The sequence below is a fragment of the Rutilus rutilus genome, assembly GCF_951802725.1.
Source record: "Rutilus rutilus genome assembly, chromosome: 25".
In the NCBI taxonomy this organism is placed as follows: Eukaryota; Metazoa; Chordata; class Actinopteri; order Cypriniformes; family Leuciscidae; genus Rutilus; species Rutilus rutilus.
The window spans coordinates 5,665,798-5,683,355 of record NC_140229.1 but is presented as its reverse complement, the minus strand read 5'-3'; the positions used below and the strand labels follow the sequence as shown (position 1 = coordinate 5,683,355).

Below are 17,558 nucleotides of genomic sequence, written 5' to 3'. Positions count from 1 at the left end.
CAGGAATCGTGCGCACAGAAAGCCACTTCAGACAGCGCTTGCACGGACAAAAACAAACAAAATTATGCCAAAATGCCCGTTTTGTTTATCCACGCAAGCACAAATGAAAATGGGATCATGTGCGGCAGGTCTTAAAGTGACAGCAGCCTATCAAACCCACTGCTGTTTGTCATTAAAGGATTAGTTCACCTCAAAATGAAAATTTCCTGATAATTTACTCACCCCAATGCCATCCAAGATGTCCATGTCTTTCTTTCTTCAGTGGAAAAGAAATTAAGTTTTTTGTGGAAAACATTTCAGGATTTTTCTCTAAACAATGGAGTTTAATGGCAACCAGAATGTTGAAGTTCAAATCAATGCATTTTCAAAGGGCTCTGCACGATCCCAGCTGAGGAATGGGGTCTTATCTAGCGAAACGATCGGTCATTTTCGAATTTTTTTTTTAAATTTCTATACTTTTTAACCACAATTGTTCGTCTTGTGCTGGTCTGCGACGCGCCACGTATTACGTCATAATTTTTTTTACTGTAATTAATTACAAAAAAAAATAATATATATATATTCTAATGATTTTTACGTTTTAAAACTGTTATTTAAAACTAAATGATGATGTTTTGTTGCTTGAAACCTCGACTATCTTGTAAGTGGACTACAAAACATGAGGAATATGCTCTCGATTTATTTCTTTGTTTCTGGGAACATCCGCAACCTTTTTTTTGTTTATGTCCAAAACTAATTTCAAACACAATAGTGTGATTTACACAAGCCCTTCACCTGTTCATGATTACATCTTCCTCATGTGTTTCCCTTTCCCCTTCTCATGATCTCCCATGATTCAGAATGAAAGACCATCTTGTTTGCATTTTTTTAAACGTTACTAAGGAAGTCCGAATACACAAGAGGGTTTTTAGTTTGTGTTTGCTGTGATACTCAGTGTTAAAAGAGGGAACTATAGATATGTGAACACAGTCTATTTGGCTAATTTGGGGCACATGACACATTCAGGATGAGTGGATTTCGCCGCACAAGGGAATCCTGGGCCAACCTGATGAGAAGCTTGTCTTTACTTTCTTTTCTTGTTCCCCATGTGCTTCAGTCTTTCCTCTCTGAGAAACAACAGCAGTGACATCACTGACTAGACTGTGCTGCCGCACTTTCTAAAATCTCCCAAAACCAGAATTATAGGGAATTAGTATTGCTTCCCAACACTGACGGCACTTTATTGGCGTGTGTGTGTACTTAGCAAACAATTGCCACAGGTGTCTGAGTTCAAAGACGCTCTTAAAGTTTTCCATATTAAGTAATAGAGTGTTTATACCACACACAAAAAAAAATCGTGAGTAATAAAAACACTCTCATAACTAAACATTTCCACGCGATCGGATGTCTGTGTGACCAGGGAGACTGTTTGGGTGAGTTGGTCTTTACCCTCTCCACAGGATGGAAAGATACGTCCAGGGAAAGGAGACGTTGGAGAGAGACCTGTACAGTCGCTTTGTGCTGGTCCTAAACGAGAAGAAAGCCAAACTCAGAGCCCTGCAGGAGCGAGTCAGAGAGCTAGAAGAATCTATAGAAGAGAATCGACTGAGGTAAAGATGTGTGCCAAATTTCATTATGATACAACATGTAGCAGCGTTTGATCGCAAGCATTTTTTCAGTTCATCTTTTTCCTTCCCTTATTATGAAATGCCCATTTCCTTAGGTAATCCCATGATGATCTCACATTGATGAATATCACTTCCAGTTTTGTGTTGAGCACATTTTCCCAGCTGCGCTTATAATTAGAATGTTTCGGTGTAAAACAAAACTTAAAATGACAGCAACAAGCTCTGTCCTTGTTGACAACTGTAGCGCGATAGAAACCTTCAAACGTTCAGGTACAAACCCAAGAAGGTTCAGTTCATCAGCATTGTGCTCTTGATTAAGACGCTTAAATAATTATTAAAGGAGTAGAGTCTGAAGGCCCGTTTACACCAAGCCTGGAAATCCAGACCTAAATCTGAAAGATTAATGGTCTGGCATCAACTAATGAAAATCGGCCAGCTCGAGGGGCGGCACCAAGCATGCATTTGAAAATCTCACTGCACGCAATTGGCTAACACTACGACCAATCACAACAATAAGCCACGTACGCTTAGCTACCAGCGGAGCTAACTGGTAGATTAGGCTCTTGCCGTATCCGGTCGGCAAAACAGCAAAGGAACGATTCGAGCGCCGTCTTCTGTTCCTCTTTCAGATAAAAAGCCAAGTCTAACTCGCTCATTGTGCCGTTTCAAACAACTGGTGTTCATCCATAGCCATCTTGCAATGTTTACTAATGACTTCACAGCGCTGTCGTCATCTGTTTAGCTCGCCTCTGGCCCGCCTATATCAGATAACCCGATGTGATTGGTGCAGCTAATACAAGGGCATATTTAATGAGCATCATTACTCGACGCCAGAGTGACTCGCTGAGCAAATTCAACTTGTGCTCTCGCGAGAACTCTGGATTTCCATGGTAGTTTACACCAAGAACTATAACTATAAAGACTATATTAGTGTCCATACCAGCGGACGATATCGTTCTGTTTATTCTAAGCTCGTGCTTGTCTGTCGCTTTAAATGCTTGAGCTCGTTAAAGTAGAATGGATTCTGATTGGCTGTCAATGTTTTTATCGTTCATCAGCTGGATAAAATCGTTCTGAAAGTGATTTCAATGATATCGTTTCTCTGTGCCGCTATAGTCACAGTTAGACTTTTATATTTAGAACGATTTTTAGAACTTTATCTTTATCGTCATCTTTATAGTTATCATCTTTGTTGTGAACAGGCCTTACTTTCTGCGCCATTTGAAAGAAATGCAAAAATAATGATTGATTTCAAACAAATTGTTCTGCCTATTTGTGCACTGCCGTTCAAAAGTTTGGGATCGATAACTTTTTTTTTTTTAAAGAGCCATGTTGTGAAATATTATTATTTAAAATAGCTGTTTTGTATTTTAATATATTTTATAATGCAAGTTATTCCTTTGATCAAAGCTGAATTTTCAGCATCATTACTCCAGTCTTCAGAGTCACATGATGCTTCGGAAATCATTCTAATATGCTGATTTTCTTGCTCAAGAAACAATAACTTTTTTAATATCAATTTTGAAAACAGTTGTGCTGCATAATATTTTTGTGCAAACCGTGATTTTTCAGGATGAATAGAAACTTCAAAAGAGCAACATTAAAGCATACATTACTGACCCCAAACTTTTGAATGGTTGTGAATATTAAAACAAATCACGGAAACTTCCCACCGAGTGCAGAACAGAACAATTCTTTCAATGCAGATGTCTTGTTAACATGTTGTACCTACTGTTTACTCTTAGAAAGAAGAAGGCACAGCGTGAAGACCACGAGGCGATCGAGACCGGGGCAGATAAGAGTCCTGGAGAAGAGAGCGATTACGGAGGGAGTACAGAAGACGAACTGGAGGCTGAACCCACACGCCCTGACCCAAAGCCTCTTACACAAGGTGATTCTTCTAAAGGCTGGCACACACTAAAAGATTTTTAAAATGTGAGAGACCACAAACATGACGATAAAAAAAATCATAGATTTAATGGTTTTGCTCCTCCAGTGTGTGGAGTGCTGCGATGTGACCAAGACACACACCCATTCACAAACAACCCTACTGTGAACACGGGAAAATCTCGCAAAACCTCTCGCGGTCAAACGTGACTTTAGAGTAGACAAAGATTTCGAGAAGAAATGGCGATAAAATTATTCAGACTGAAATTTTTGTGTGACTTTACTTAGAATTGCCCAATGGGGAGAATTGGGCGCAAAATCAGCTTATAGGAATAAAAAAAAAACATTTTTTCTATTCTTTCACTAAAACAAACAAACAAAACAAAAGCATATAGGTTAGGTTGTCATTTTCAAGTCGATGTTCTTCAGTGACCTACTCCTTTAAAGTTTTCAGAGAGCCACAATTTCAGAAATGCACGTGTCTCAAATGTTGTTTGTTTAAATGCAAATTACTGCTGAGATTTTCTCCGTCTGCTTTTAACAAAGTCTGTGATTAGTTTGTGTGGATCTTCAGCTTAGTTGACTCATTCTGAGTTGATTTGTTCTCAAGGCTCTGCAATATTGTGTTCATTGGGCATGTTTGCAAAGTTAACAAAGTTTAAAGTCAAACTAGATGAGCCTACAACTGAATATGTGCCCAGAACATCAACTGAAACTCATATTTTAATATAGTTTAGCAAAGTGTAGAGAATTTAGTGGAATTTCGTCCAAGAAAGTTCAGGTTGATGAATGACAATATGATGCTGATTTGATCTATAGTGACTCTGGCAAGCAGATGAAAGCTCAGCATCAACATCTTGACGTAGAGCTGGACAGAATGACAATACCATGCAATCGACCAAAAAAAAAAACATGAAAGAATTCAGCGATGTCATCGAGACAGAACTAGCCAAGCAACATCTCAAATTGGTGCATTAATGTGGAATTCAACTTGTGTGCGATTACAGGGTTGTGTATATCAAATATTGTACAATTTACGATTTGTATATTGGCTTTTTAAGATGTTATTATTACTCTTGTAGGTCTTTTCTATGTGTGTTATCCGATGTGAAGCAGCTGTTCTTAAACTGATATCAGTCTTGTTCATTTATAAATAATCTTATTTTGGGGTTTTATCCATCAGGTAGAGACAGTAATCAAATAAAGTGGTGTATTTTTCATTTGTAAAGAATTTAATTCACTGGATTATCCATTATAGGCATCACTGCATGGTTAATTAACCTCTTTTTGTTAAAAATAGCTGTATTACATATACAGACTGTGTCCAAAATCATCCCGTATACCCTTAAATAGGGCTATTTGAGGGAACAGGCATTTGTAGTGGTGTCCAAAACCATAGTGGACGTTATCGAGTGCACTCATTCAATCCCATAATGCACCGCAATAACGAGTGTACAACCGATGTATGCTCAATGGCTAGAGAATACCCAAAATGCACTGCCGAATGACCAGAAGATGGCTGGTCCAGTGTGGGTACAGCGTAATATCATACAGGTATAAATTCCTTTTTAATTATTAAATTGTTTAATCTAGGTTTATACATAGTTTTCTTTTCATCTTACTACCGGACCTGCCGATTTGCTAAGTTTCAAATGATTCACTCACTCGTTTTCATTCACTCCTTCAAGTGGACTAATGTAGGGAATAGTCAGTGAGGGTTATAGGGGGTGATTTTGGACACAGCCACAGTCAGTAACATAACACTTCTTATATTGTAGTATTTGTACCAGTAAAGAAATATTAGTGTAAAGTAAAGGTGGCCTAAGCAGCACATTAAACCTATGAGCCAGAACTAAGACGGCATACAGGTTGTTCGTTCCCTTAGCCCTCCTTTGCATTTGTCAGTCAATGCTTACCGAGCTATGACATCATCTCCTAGAATAGTTGTTCCTTGGCAACACCGTGAGCTTTTGGTGGATTTCGACATCGGGCTACTCAAAGACCGTATTTGGGGGCTTCAGGCCGTTGAGTCAGAGTTTTGAGGCACAGGAAGGGAAATGAGGTGGAGTCGCACATGATTTAGTCTGCGAGTTGCTCAATTTCTCTGTTTTCTCCCCTGTGTAAGCTCTGTGGAGTAAAAGTGAAAAGCTAGAAACCCCCTTCTTTATGATCATGTGACCCTGTAAACAAGCTGAATTGTAATGTATGGTTGCTAGGTGTGAGCTTCTTTGGCTTGGTGCCTCAGACGGAGCCATTTGGGCTTCAATTATTGTCCTTTCCCTTTCTCATCAAGCATGATGCAATGGTTTATGTTTCAGAGTGTGTGCTTGGTAATGTTTTTGTACTTAAAGAGTAGGAGTTGTAGATTTAGTCTTTTTTCTCCACTATAAAGTTTACCATAAGGGTGCAGTACATGAAGCATAATTGAAAGAGTCTTTATTGTGGTTAGGATGTTTGTTGCACCAAATAACGTGAGTCAAACCCTCCCAGTTTCATAGTGATATCTGTCCACCAGTGTAAATTAAACTCATGTAGATGTAAACAACTGCCAGAAACAAGCATGGAAACATGTCTGGCAATGCAAAAAGTCAATGGCACATGAGAATGGCTTCTAGAATAGGTGCTATTTGATTCTTTGCCGTCTTGAACAATCTCCCACTGTGCTACACTGTCATATCACATGAGACAGATGTTCTCCTGCTGTGTTTATTGCAGTCAAGCTGCATGTACAGTGCTTTAATGTTGAAATGCAGCATGCTTTTAATGCGTTTATGATGTTGATTGTGTTAGCGGAGTCACATCTTGGCCGGCTGCCTGAATACTGGCTGTGAGAACCTCTATTAATCCTGTTCGGAGCTATTTTACATGCAAACTTTCACAAATAATAACTCATCTTGTCCTTTTTTTAAACAATTGAAATTATTAAATTGGCAGCAGATGGCTATGTAGCTCTCAGATTTAGAAATGGTAATAATCGATCAAGTTGGCTGAATGTTTCAGCTTTAAATGAAAAGTGTTTGAAAATGAAATGAAATGTTTGGCAAATCATTGTTAAATTTTTTTTTAACAGTGCACTAACAATTAGAATAGAAGAATAGAAATATACGAATTATTTATTTAAATATATAATAATAATAATATGATTAGTGCTGTCAATCGATTGAAAATAAATAAATAATTAATTGCACAATTTTCTCTAATTAATTGCTCCTAACATTGAAGTTTTCAGTCTATTTTCACATTTAAACTCCAAATTAATGTTGAAACCACAGAAAGACATTATATTTTAAATATTTGTTTAAAGGAATCTTTTTATGAATGAAGGCATTACCGATACCAATACTGATGCCTCTATGAAATAGTTTTTTCCCCTCAATTTTAGCCATTATTTATAGCCATTCAGCATTTCAGTATAACTGAGAGCTATTCATTTGAACATTTATGATATTTAAAAAAATATAGCAACTTTTAATTTAAGTGAACTTAAAACAATCTTCACATAAACCCATGATAATAAATGTCATATTTACCTGTGGCCTTCAATATATCAAGGCTCGACTCTAAGGTTTTTTAATAATATAGTATGTTTGGGATTGATCTGATGTGGGAGTGAGTCAATGTAGATTAAAATGTTTATAGTTCTATTCCCAAACTTGTTTATTATTTGGTCTGTTTGATGCACATTATTATTTCTGCACATTATAATGTTAAAATGTTCAATTTTATATATATTGAAATTATAATTTTTTTAAATGTTTTCTGCTGAAATACTTAATCATAGCATTTACAATTAGTTATCTATACCATTTCTAAAGTAGAATGGCATAATGAAATATTGTCCAAATGTGAAGAACATTTTCATCAAAACACAAAGACTACATCTGAAAGAAATGGTAAAAATGAACAGTGAATGAACTTTAACACTTGAACTTTCCCATGTTTTATCTAACAGAGATGCCGGAAAGCAGCCCGATGGACGACAGCCTGAACGACATCACAGATGTGGCCCCCTGCCGCAAGCGTCGCCACCGTCATCTTCAGCAGCCGGAGACTCACGCCAAACGGGCAGCGCTGGACCAGCGACAGAGATCCAGGTAGCATCACACATCCTCCATTTAATTACTCGTTTTATTGTGGTCGATCGGCTCGTAACGCACACAGACTCCTGGAGGCCTGTTATCTAATGTTGCATATGATACCCATAAACCCCTGCGACTGCGGCCGTAAAAACGTCAGTGATAATTCCGGTTGTCTTACTCTCTGGTGTCCACTTCATTTAACCTTGGATGTTGCTTTCTCTCCGCGCCTGCAGCCAGTCGAGCAGACAGAAGCGGGTTTCCCAGAACTCTCTTCCGTCGTACGGGTGGAAAACATTGGTCTTTTGCCAGCACCTTGTATTTTTCCAGTGCAGGCCCCCCTGGGTGCTTCTCTCTCCAGCCCTTTTTACTTATTAATAGGAAAATGTGTATAATTTCATCTCCTCTTTGCCAGTACCTCAGTGGCCTCCATAATTGTACAATAAAAATCCCATGAATGGTTTAGATTTGCATTGAGCAACTTCTTCAGACTTGATGGCACCTGAGGGACGCCGATCCTGAGAAAACGTGTTGCGTTTATCCTAAAATAGTCACATTGTTTTGGAGATTATTTGGCATTAATTATTATTTTTGAGTTATTGTTCTAGTATTATTCCTAGGTGATTTTATCTATCTAGCTAGCTATCCATCCATCTTTCTATAGTATTTCAAAAATCTCTCTGTCTGTCCGTCAATCCATCTTTCTATAGTATTTCAAATGTCCATCCATCCATTCATCCATCATCTCTTTATATAGTATTTAAAAAATCTATCCATCCATCCATCCATCCATTTATCCATTTATCCATCCATCCATCCATTTATTCATCCATCGTATTTCAAAAATCCATCATATTTCTAAAATCCATCCATCCATCCATCATCCATCCATCTATCCATCCATCCATCATCTCTTTATATAGTATTTAAAAAATCTATCCATCCATCCATTCGTCCATCCATCGTATTTCAAAAATCTGTCTGTCTATATATCCATTGTTCTCTGTCTGTCCATCCATCCATCTTTCTATAGTATTTCAAATGTCCCTCCATCCATTCATCCATCATCTCTTTATATAGTATTTAAAAAATCTATCCATCCATACATTTATCCATTTATCCATCCATCCATCCATTTATTCATCATCCATCCATCGTATTTAAAAAATCCATCATATTTCTAAAATCCATCCATCCATCATCCATCCATCTATCCATCCATCGTATTTCAAAAATCTGTGTCTATAAATCCATCGTTCTCTGTTTGTCCATCCATCCATCTTTCTATACTATTTCAAATGTCCATCCATCCATCCATCCATTCATCCATCATATCTTTATATAGTAGTTAAAAAATCTATATCCATCCATCCATCCATCCATCCATCCATCCATCCATCGTATTTCCAAAATCCATCATATTTCTAAAATCCATCCATCCATCCATCCATCCATCCATCCATCCATCCATCCATCCATCCATCCATCCATCCATCCATCCATCCATCCATCCATCCATCCATCCATCCATCCATCCATCCATCCATCCATCCATCCATCCATCCATCCATCCATCCATCCATCCATCCATCCATCCATCCATCCATCCATCCATCCATAGTATTTCAAATGTCCATCCATCCAGGGTTGTTAGCTCAGCAACACGCCAACATCTAGACTAATGTGGTCGACTACGAACACTAGATTAATGTCTTATGCACTTTACATGAGGAGCGTGTGTGTGTGGCGTGATTGATTTGTTAACTGAGTCGTTACACATTTCCAATCAGTTTAGTTTGGATGCCACCTTAAAAGGGAGCTGCTAAAGTCGACAGTCGGTAGATGGCCAGCTAACTAGCATTTGGAACAGAGCCCGTTTTTTTTTTTTTTTTTTGAGTTGGCAGACATATATGAAAGTTTCTCGAGTTGGCAGACGTATGTGAAAGACGCTTTGGCTTCATATTGGATTGACGTTATGCTGGGATATGGAGAGATTAATGTTTAATGAGGGTCTTTTAAAACTCTGTAAAAACAAGAGTGTTTGTGTGTCTCTGCAGGCAGAGTAAATGTTTAAACTGAATTTGTTTAAAAGTGTTTCTAGTCTCCCAGTGTCGCCGACTGCTCCCCCTGTCAGCAAACACTTAAAGCGGTGACGTTCGCAGGCCCTGATGGACCGAGGTCGCGCCGGTCCATGACAGAATGATGCCTCATCGCCAGATGTTTTGTGCGTTTGCTCGTGTGTCAGGTGTTGAGGGACACTGAGAGTTTGTATTGGACTTTCTTTCTCACTCTGCAGCCCGCTGTTACGAAACGGGTTCTGCCACTGTGTGTAAGTGTAAGACTTTCCAAACATTAATAGACTTCCATGGCATGGAGATCTGGCTCTAACATCTTTAGAGAATATCACACGAGTGGAGAAATCCAGCTGGAGTCTCTCATTCTGTTCCTGGAATGAGGTTTTTAAACAGACGTGTGGCTTTGAATGCCTCGGCTAATTACGCACAATTTGAGTGCTGGAACGCTTTTCTAGAACGTGACACAAATTAGTGGTGGTGCGTCATAAATGAATGTGCGTTTTATGTGGCAGGCAGCTTTAAAGGGATACATCACCCAAATATTCTGTCATCATTTACTCATCTTGTTCCAAACCTGTGTGACTTTCTGTCTCCACACAAAAGCAGATGTTTTGATGAATATTCATGTTGTTTTCCATACAATGAAGATAATGGAGACGGAGCCTGTCAAGCACCAAAAATGTCAAATAATTACATTTACTGAATATGTAATGTGGTGGTTTTTCATATTGCTTCAGAAGATTTTAAATGCAACACAAAAGACCACTTTATGAGACTATATGGAATATTTGTATTATATTTTTGTTCTTTTTGGAGCTTGACAGGCCCTGATCTTTATCTACTTTTATTGTATGAATAACAGCAACTCAAATTTTGTGTTCACAGAAAAAAAATATGATTTTGCATCTATTTGATCAAAAATGCAGTACTGTTGTAGAGACTGTCTCTAACTGTCATATTGAAAAATACTATTTTTTTATATATTGTAATATATTTTAAAATGCAATTTATTCCTGTGATGAAAGCTGAATTTTCAGCATCATTGCTCCAGTCTTCAGTGTCACATGATACTTCAGAAATGATTCTAATATTCTGATTTAGTGCTCAAGAAACATTTCTTATTATTATCAATGTTGAAAACAGTTGTGCTGATTAATATTTTTGTGGAAACCATGATACAGTTATTTCCAGGGTTCTTTGATGAATATAAAGTTCAAAAGAAGTCTTTTATTACATTATTAATTATTTACTGTCATACTTGATCAATTTAATGTCTCTTTGCTTAATAGATCATTTATAGTATTAATTTCTTTACAGAAAATAAATGTTATTGACCTCAAACCTTTTAATGTTAGTAAAGCAGATATCAAAGTAAGTTCACCAATGAGTGAAGATTTTGAACACAGTCACTGTTCCATGCCAGTGTCTTTTATCGCTCTGCCAACATCTCTAGAGGAATCAAAAAGAAAATGGCCTGTTATTGTAGGTTTAAAAGCCCTGTATGGGCATCAAGAAATTCGCCAGTAGCAGCTTCCCAGCAGGCAAGAGACAAGTCATTGGATAGAGACAAGAATCAGTCCCACTTTTTTTTTTTTTTTTTCACAAACAAACCGCACAATCGGTGCTGTCCACAGATGGCGAGACTCTGTGCCATGGCATCTGCTCTAATAAAGAGCATGTTTAAAAGCATTTCTCCTCCAAAGGCTGAAAAGAATCACCCAGCAGACATGATTTGTTTTATTCAGCTACAGAACCACATGTTCAGATCCGGGCAGCTTAATTCGGGGTGCTTTATATTTAAATGTATATGCAGTGAAAATCTGTTTTGTAATGCAGGGCGGGACTTAATGTTATCTGTCGTAAATTGATTGGATTGTGAAAAGCAAGTGTTGGGGCAGGTGATTGAAAAGTGACAGGCATTTGAAGTGATTTCTGAGGAGAAAGTTCGAATGTTTTGATTTAAAGATTGCCCAGACAAGCCAAAAAGACATAATTCATTGAGACAGTAAAGTTGACTGTAGAGTGTCTCCTTCCCAGGTCGAAGAGAAGGAAGTCGAAACTGTGTTAGAGGATTCAGAGGTGCTTCAGAACTTCAATAGTCATTTTATATGAGATGAAGAAGATGAAGAGGAGAGAGAGCGAGAGAAGGCAGGCGTGGATTGATTTGGGCTCTGGCTGAAACAGTGCCGTTCTACAGTCTCCCAGCACCTGCCTAGAGATGAATCTGGCTGAGCATGACAACAGACAACAATCAGCCCAGTTACACTGCATTAATCCAGCGCTCAGCATGTGTGTTTGCTGCAGTTCGCTTAGTTTGTGGGACTCCCAGAGAAATGTCCAGGTCATGTTTTACTCCATAATCAAAAGGAAATTTCTATATACACACACACACACATATATATGTATATATATGTATATGTGTGTGTGTACTAATGCATTTAGTTGTCATATGCAAAATATGCATCAAATGCATTTAATTGTCATATGCAAATATATATATATATATAATTATTGCCCTAGTTTCTGAGAGATTCACCCTTGTGTTGCCTCTGTTAAGAATTATTTATACTTGATGTAACAACTTCTACAAAAGACCAGTGGTGGTGTTTCAGACAACCTGTAAGACTTTTCATTGTTGGTTCTTTATTTTACTTGAGTTCAACCTGTTTTTCATTATTCTAATTAAATCATCCATTGGTTTACTTCATGATTTGTGGATATACATTTACATTATTTACTCTTATGTCTCATATGGCTGTGGTCTTTATTAGAAATCATACCGTAACATCTCTCCCCCTTTCTGGGCTCCTTTACATTCTCTTAACCAGATCCAGTGCTTCTCGTAATAATAACTTTAAAAAAAAAAAAACATAAGACCTTTTTCCCCAACCCGCAGACAATTCCCAGCTTGTTCCCAGTGATTCCCAACAGCAAATATACGTGATCTACGTGTGTGCTCTCCCGTTATCCATGCCCGTACCTACGGATTTCCTCCCAGAAGGCAGTAGGAAAGCAACTCTTTCTGTTCATCATCAAAGCAGGAGAGTTTAGCTGCGTCAAAATGACTTCCAGATGCGATCCGCGCAGGGAAACCCCTTGATCAAACCACCATATTTACATGTGCAGAAATGCAAATGCGCTGTTTACACTCAGATTGTCCGAGATTGCGCTGACTAAGCATCGTTTCGCAGATGAACGTTTGGGGTTTGCTTTTTAAAGATGCATTTCTGATGCTTGATTTACTAAGTTCAATAAAATGTGGTTTTCGAGAGTCAAATGAGAATGAACTAATCAACTAAACCATTTTAGTGTTTACATGTTAGAAAAGATCAAAATCTTTGAGCCTCTCTGTGTTTGTTTGGTACCACTACCAACGCACCATATAAAAAACTCTTTGGTCAAGAAAAGGACAATCGCAGACTTTTCTCATTTGTTTCATTGTATTTTTGAGGACAAATCACCATATTTTTGGTGTACACGTACACGTTTTTTACTTTAAAGTCTGCATTAAACGGAAGTTTCGATAGTCTTTTCTTCCCCATATTGAGTGAAGCGGCTTCTTGAACATGAAAAAAATGTAGGGCGGGACTTGAGTTTGTCCATCAGGAATTGATTGGATGGATGTGGTTTGCTATTGGTGGAACTCTTGTGAGTGACAGGTTGCCCCGCCCTCACGCCAGTAAACACATCATCAGAGAGAGAGAAGAGGAACGGGAAGTTAATGATGCGAACACATAAATCATTTATAATAAATACTGCAATATTCCATACAAAATAAGAGTTGTCTATTTTAAAATCTTGACTTTAGCTAAATCATGTTTTTTTATCTTTCACATCAACCAAATGGCGTGCAAGATTATTCACCGATGAAGCATGCTATTTCATACACACTGAAAAATGTACTAATAAATGGATTTATTTGAAGCAAAAGAATGTGGCATCTGTTTTTAAACAGATTTTAAAGACTTCCACTGCGTTTATGTTGCGTCAATCCCTGTGGACCTCACCTAACACTCGCTTCCTTTTTGCTAGACAGCTCTTTAATTGCATGTCTCAGAAGCAGGTATTTGAGTCCTGAACTGCACTTGTGGCAAGATGAGACCTCAAAATGTGATTCTACAGGGATCATGAACCTGGAAACACAATCTGTTTTATAATATAAGGCCCTGTTGCTTGTACATTGGGGTCCTAAAGTCTGATTCCACTGGTGAAAATGCTTCTTTGTTGCATTTACGATTAGCATGCAACCTAGAAATAGATCCGAATCTGAATATCTAATATTAATTTACATTTATATGAAGAAAAGCATATTTTCCATGTGGTTGCAGACTGTTTGACCCCTCTGTATGTGGCAGTAACATTGTGGTGAACCTTTACATTGTCATCAATTTCTTACTATTCCTCTCAACTTTTTTTATATTCTTTCACTTTTTTATGCTCTTTTTTTTTTCCCTTAAACATTTAAAAATTGCTCGTTGAGCAAATGAGCCTCATTGCAGTTGAATATTTCATTTTTATTTTTCCTGATTGTTATTATGCTGGTATTTTATGGAGCAGCTCTTACTATTTCAGCAGGATACTAAAAGGTTTCTGGAAGCTCCTCAGCATGATCCGTTAAAATGGCGTCTTATTCACCTGATTCCTGTAGCTGCATTACAAGGAGACACTGCTGGATGCAAACCTGTTTCTAATAAGGAAGAGTTGGTTTCCAGGGACAGGCTCTTTAAGAGTGTGTGAATGCTTTACGTGGAAGCTGTTAACTTTTAATGAACTCCATTTCCCCCACGTTGAGGCTTATTAAAGCTCACAAATATTATATGCATGAGACAAAAGAGAAATTCATCCTGAATATGATTCCTGATGCATTGTATATTTAATGCATTATACTCTTAATGCATTCAAAATGGCTCTTAGATTTAATTCATTATTATCTATATGAATTAAAATTATTTTCTTATTTATATTACTGCATCAGGATCACCAGGTATATATATAGAGTTCAGATGCAAAAGTGCCATCTGAAATTTTCTTCTAGAATGATCATTTTTATAAAGCTTGTATATTTAAGTTCAATAATTTCACTTAAATGGCAATGCAAATTACCTATTAATTGTCATTTAAGTGAAATTACTTAACTTATACAAGCTTTATCAAAATGATCATTCTAGAAGAAAATTTCAGATGGCACTTAGAGGCTTTTGCATCTGAACTCTTCATATATAGTCATGCAGTGCATTATCAGAGTTCCTCTGTGACCCTCCACCTCCCCAGCTCCACCTGCCTAGATCTGCTATGGGATTTATATGTCTATTTATGCAGCAGCAACATATCTTACAATCTCACAGCAGTGTGTGTCTGTGAATCTATTAGCAGTATTAAGTCCACACTTCCTCTGCAGCAGCATAGCAGATCTAGTCCGTCTAGACCAAATACATTAACATTGCCATATTCAATAACTAGGGCTATTCTGAGATTGTCATGATTGAAAATATACTGTGTGTATGTATACAATTATTTATTGGATTGATCTGAAGAACCTATAATGTAACTTGAAGAAACAAACGATCTCCAAGGAACCAAGGAATCTCCAATAAACTGTAAAAATGGTTCTTTGCTGAACCGTTGAATTACCATTATAGTTTACATTCATTTTGTCCATGTAACGTTTTTGCTAGATGTGATGTAATCCGACTAACTTTCTCTCATGTGTGTGTATGTTTAATTCCAGCCATGTTGTCCATGTGTTTTCTGGTACACCACAGGACAAGCTTTGCTTAAAAGGCTACATGATCCCCGGCACATCCTGAAATTAACAGGCTTACGGGACTATAAATCTCATTTATTTTCCCTCCCTCTGACCTGATTTCTTCTAGCGCTTTGAAAAGCTCTCCTTCGTCCTTAAAGACGGAATCCTGTGGGAGTTTCTGCGGCTTAACCTTTATTTCTGGTTTTAATGCTGAAGAAGCATTTTTACATACTAATTTAGTCACAATGTAGTAATGAAAGCAAGTTACCATTAACGTAAGTTAGTTCTGCGGTGACTTTGAGACATAAATGGCACCTTGTACATCAGTGTCAGATCCACTTTGAGTGACGGGGTACATGATCAGTGACTTTCAAACTCTTATTAGCATCCGGTGACACTAAAAACACATGGTATGTGCCTGATTATACAGGATGAAGCGGGGTGAACTGTACAGCGTTTAGACTTGACCCTGTTTTAAGGAGCCTGTGGCACTGGGTCACTGTAATCAGGCAGCAGTAAGACTGTACTCCAGTGTCATGACTTATACCAGCTTCTGCTATGCATTTAACCTCCACCTTCTACTGACGCTTGTTCCTTCACTTTGTAATTTTAGAGAGAAGCCGACGGAAGATGCCAAAGCCGAAACGAGCAAAACGTCAAAAGTCCAACTGAAACCAGCTACCGCTGCTGCGAACCTTGATCCAGACGACCTGTTCGATGATATATGACCCTCTTTGGGGTCTAATGAGCACCATTCATGAAAAGCATGACTTTTGTACTGGTTTTAAACTATATGAGCAATAAAATTATGAACTTTTTACAGTGAATTGGCTCGACAATATAGAAGCTTGTTTCCTCCATGGAATATTTTTTTTCTTTTTTTCTTGCAGTTGTGAGTTTATATCAATTCTGAGGGGAAAAGTCTCAATTGTGAGAAAAAAGTCAGAATCACGAGATAAAAAGCCGCAGTTACTTTTTTTAAATTGAGTTTACATCTCACAATTCTGACTTGTTTCTTGCAATTCCAATTATTTCACAATTGTGGAAAAATTCTGAATCGCAAGATAAAAGATGCTATTACCTTTTTGTTTATATCTCACAATTCCAATTTTATATTTCAATTCTGGGGGGGAAAAAGTCTGAATCATAAGATATAAACTAGCAGTCAAGAGAAAAAAGTTCAAATTGTGAGATAAAAGCCACAATTAAGAGTTTATATCTCACAATTTTTTAAATAGAGTTTAAATTGGATATGAGGCGGAAACAAGCTTCCATGCTACAATATTAAACGATGAAAGTTTATAAAAAGAACACTTTTCCATTTTTAACTGTAAGGTGTGATAAATAATAAATGTGAATAAAGATTTGTTTTTCTCATTCCTTAAGTAGTGATCTTCCTTTCGTAATGCGTTTACGAAACTTGCATGCATTGTTGCATTAGTTATGCTGCACTATTGGTGTTGTGGACATCTCTGCTTAAAAAAAAGACATCTTAAACCAGCCTAAGCTGATCTTTTGGTCTTCAGGCAGGACTGTTAGCTGGTTTTAAAGAGGTTTTGGGCACTTGAGCGGTTGGATAGAGCATCTTTAAACCAGCTGAGACCAGCAAACCAGCTTTGACTGGTTTATGTCTGTTTTTTTTCCAGCTGGGACGAATGATGCATGCAGCTTGTTGAAGAGGTGTGTGCTGTTACTTTTCTAAACAAGCTGATGATTTTGGGAGAAAGTGGGAGAAAATCCAAAACAAAAAGTTGCATTGAAGAAAGATCCCAAGCCATAGACATCAGAATATTATAGGCTGGTGTGAGTGAACTCTTTAGACAACTAAGCAACCTCCACACCTTAGCAACTGCATAGCAACATGCTGAAACTACTCAAACATAGATATGTATATGAAACAACATTCACGTCGGTCCTCCTGCCATCTTCCGATCTTCAGCATGTCGTCACTCACAATAAGAATCAATGAAGCCACAACATTGCGCAGCTTCTGGTTGTGAAACCGCCGAGATTTAAATTCCAGAAGAAATGGGATAACCTGTCACTGGTGAGAAAGTGTCGGTTTGTGTATTACAGGATTTTATACTTTGGTAAAAAAATGTATGTCGTCTTGTGTAGCAAAATCATCTGCTGAAGTATATTACAGATATACTGTAGATAATCATAC

General features: G+C 37.6%; 1 protein-coding gene across 2 annotated transcripts in view; it reads left to right on the top strand.

Annotated features, from left to right (window-relative positions):
- Nucleotides 1–16,776, top strand: part of xrcc4 (X-ray repair complementing defective repair in Chinese hamster cells 4) — a 38,745-nt gene extending 21,969 nt beyond the window's left edge. For both annotated transcript variants that reach the window (XM_084401260.1, XM_084401259.1), the window contains exons 5-8: nt 1,440–1,589; nt 3,353–3,498; nt 7,447–7,588; nt 16,005–16,776. In XM_084401260.1, coding sequence (XP_084257386.1) covers nt 1,440–1,589; nt 3,353–3,498; nt 7,447–7,588; nt 16,005–16,119 — 553 coding nt within the window. In that variant the 3' untranslated portion in view covers nt 16,120–16,776. The remainder of the gene's footprint in view (nt 1–1,439; nt 1,590–3,352; nt 3,499–7,446; nt 7,589–16,004) is intronic.
- Nucleotides 16,777–17,558: the final 782 nt, after the last annotated feature.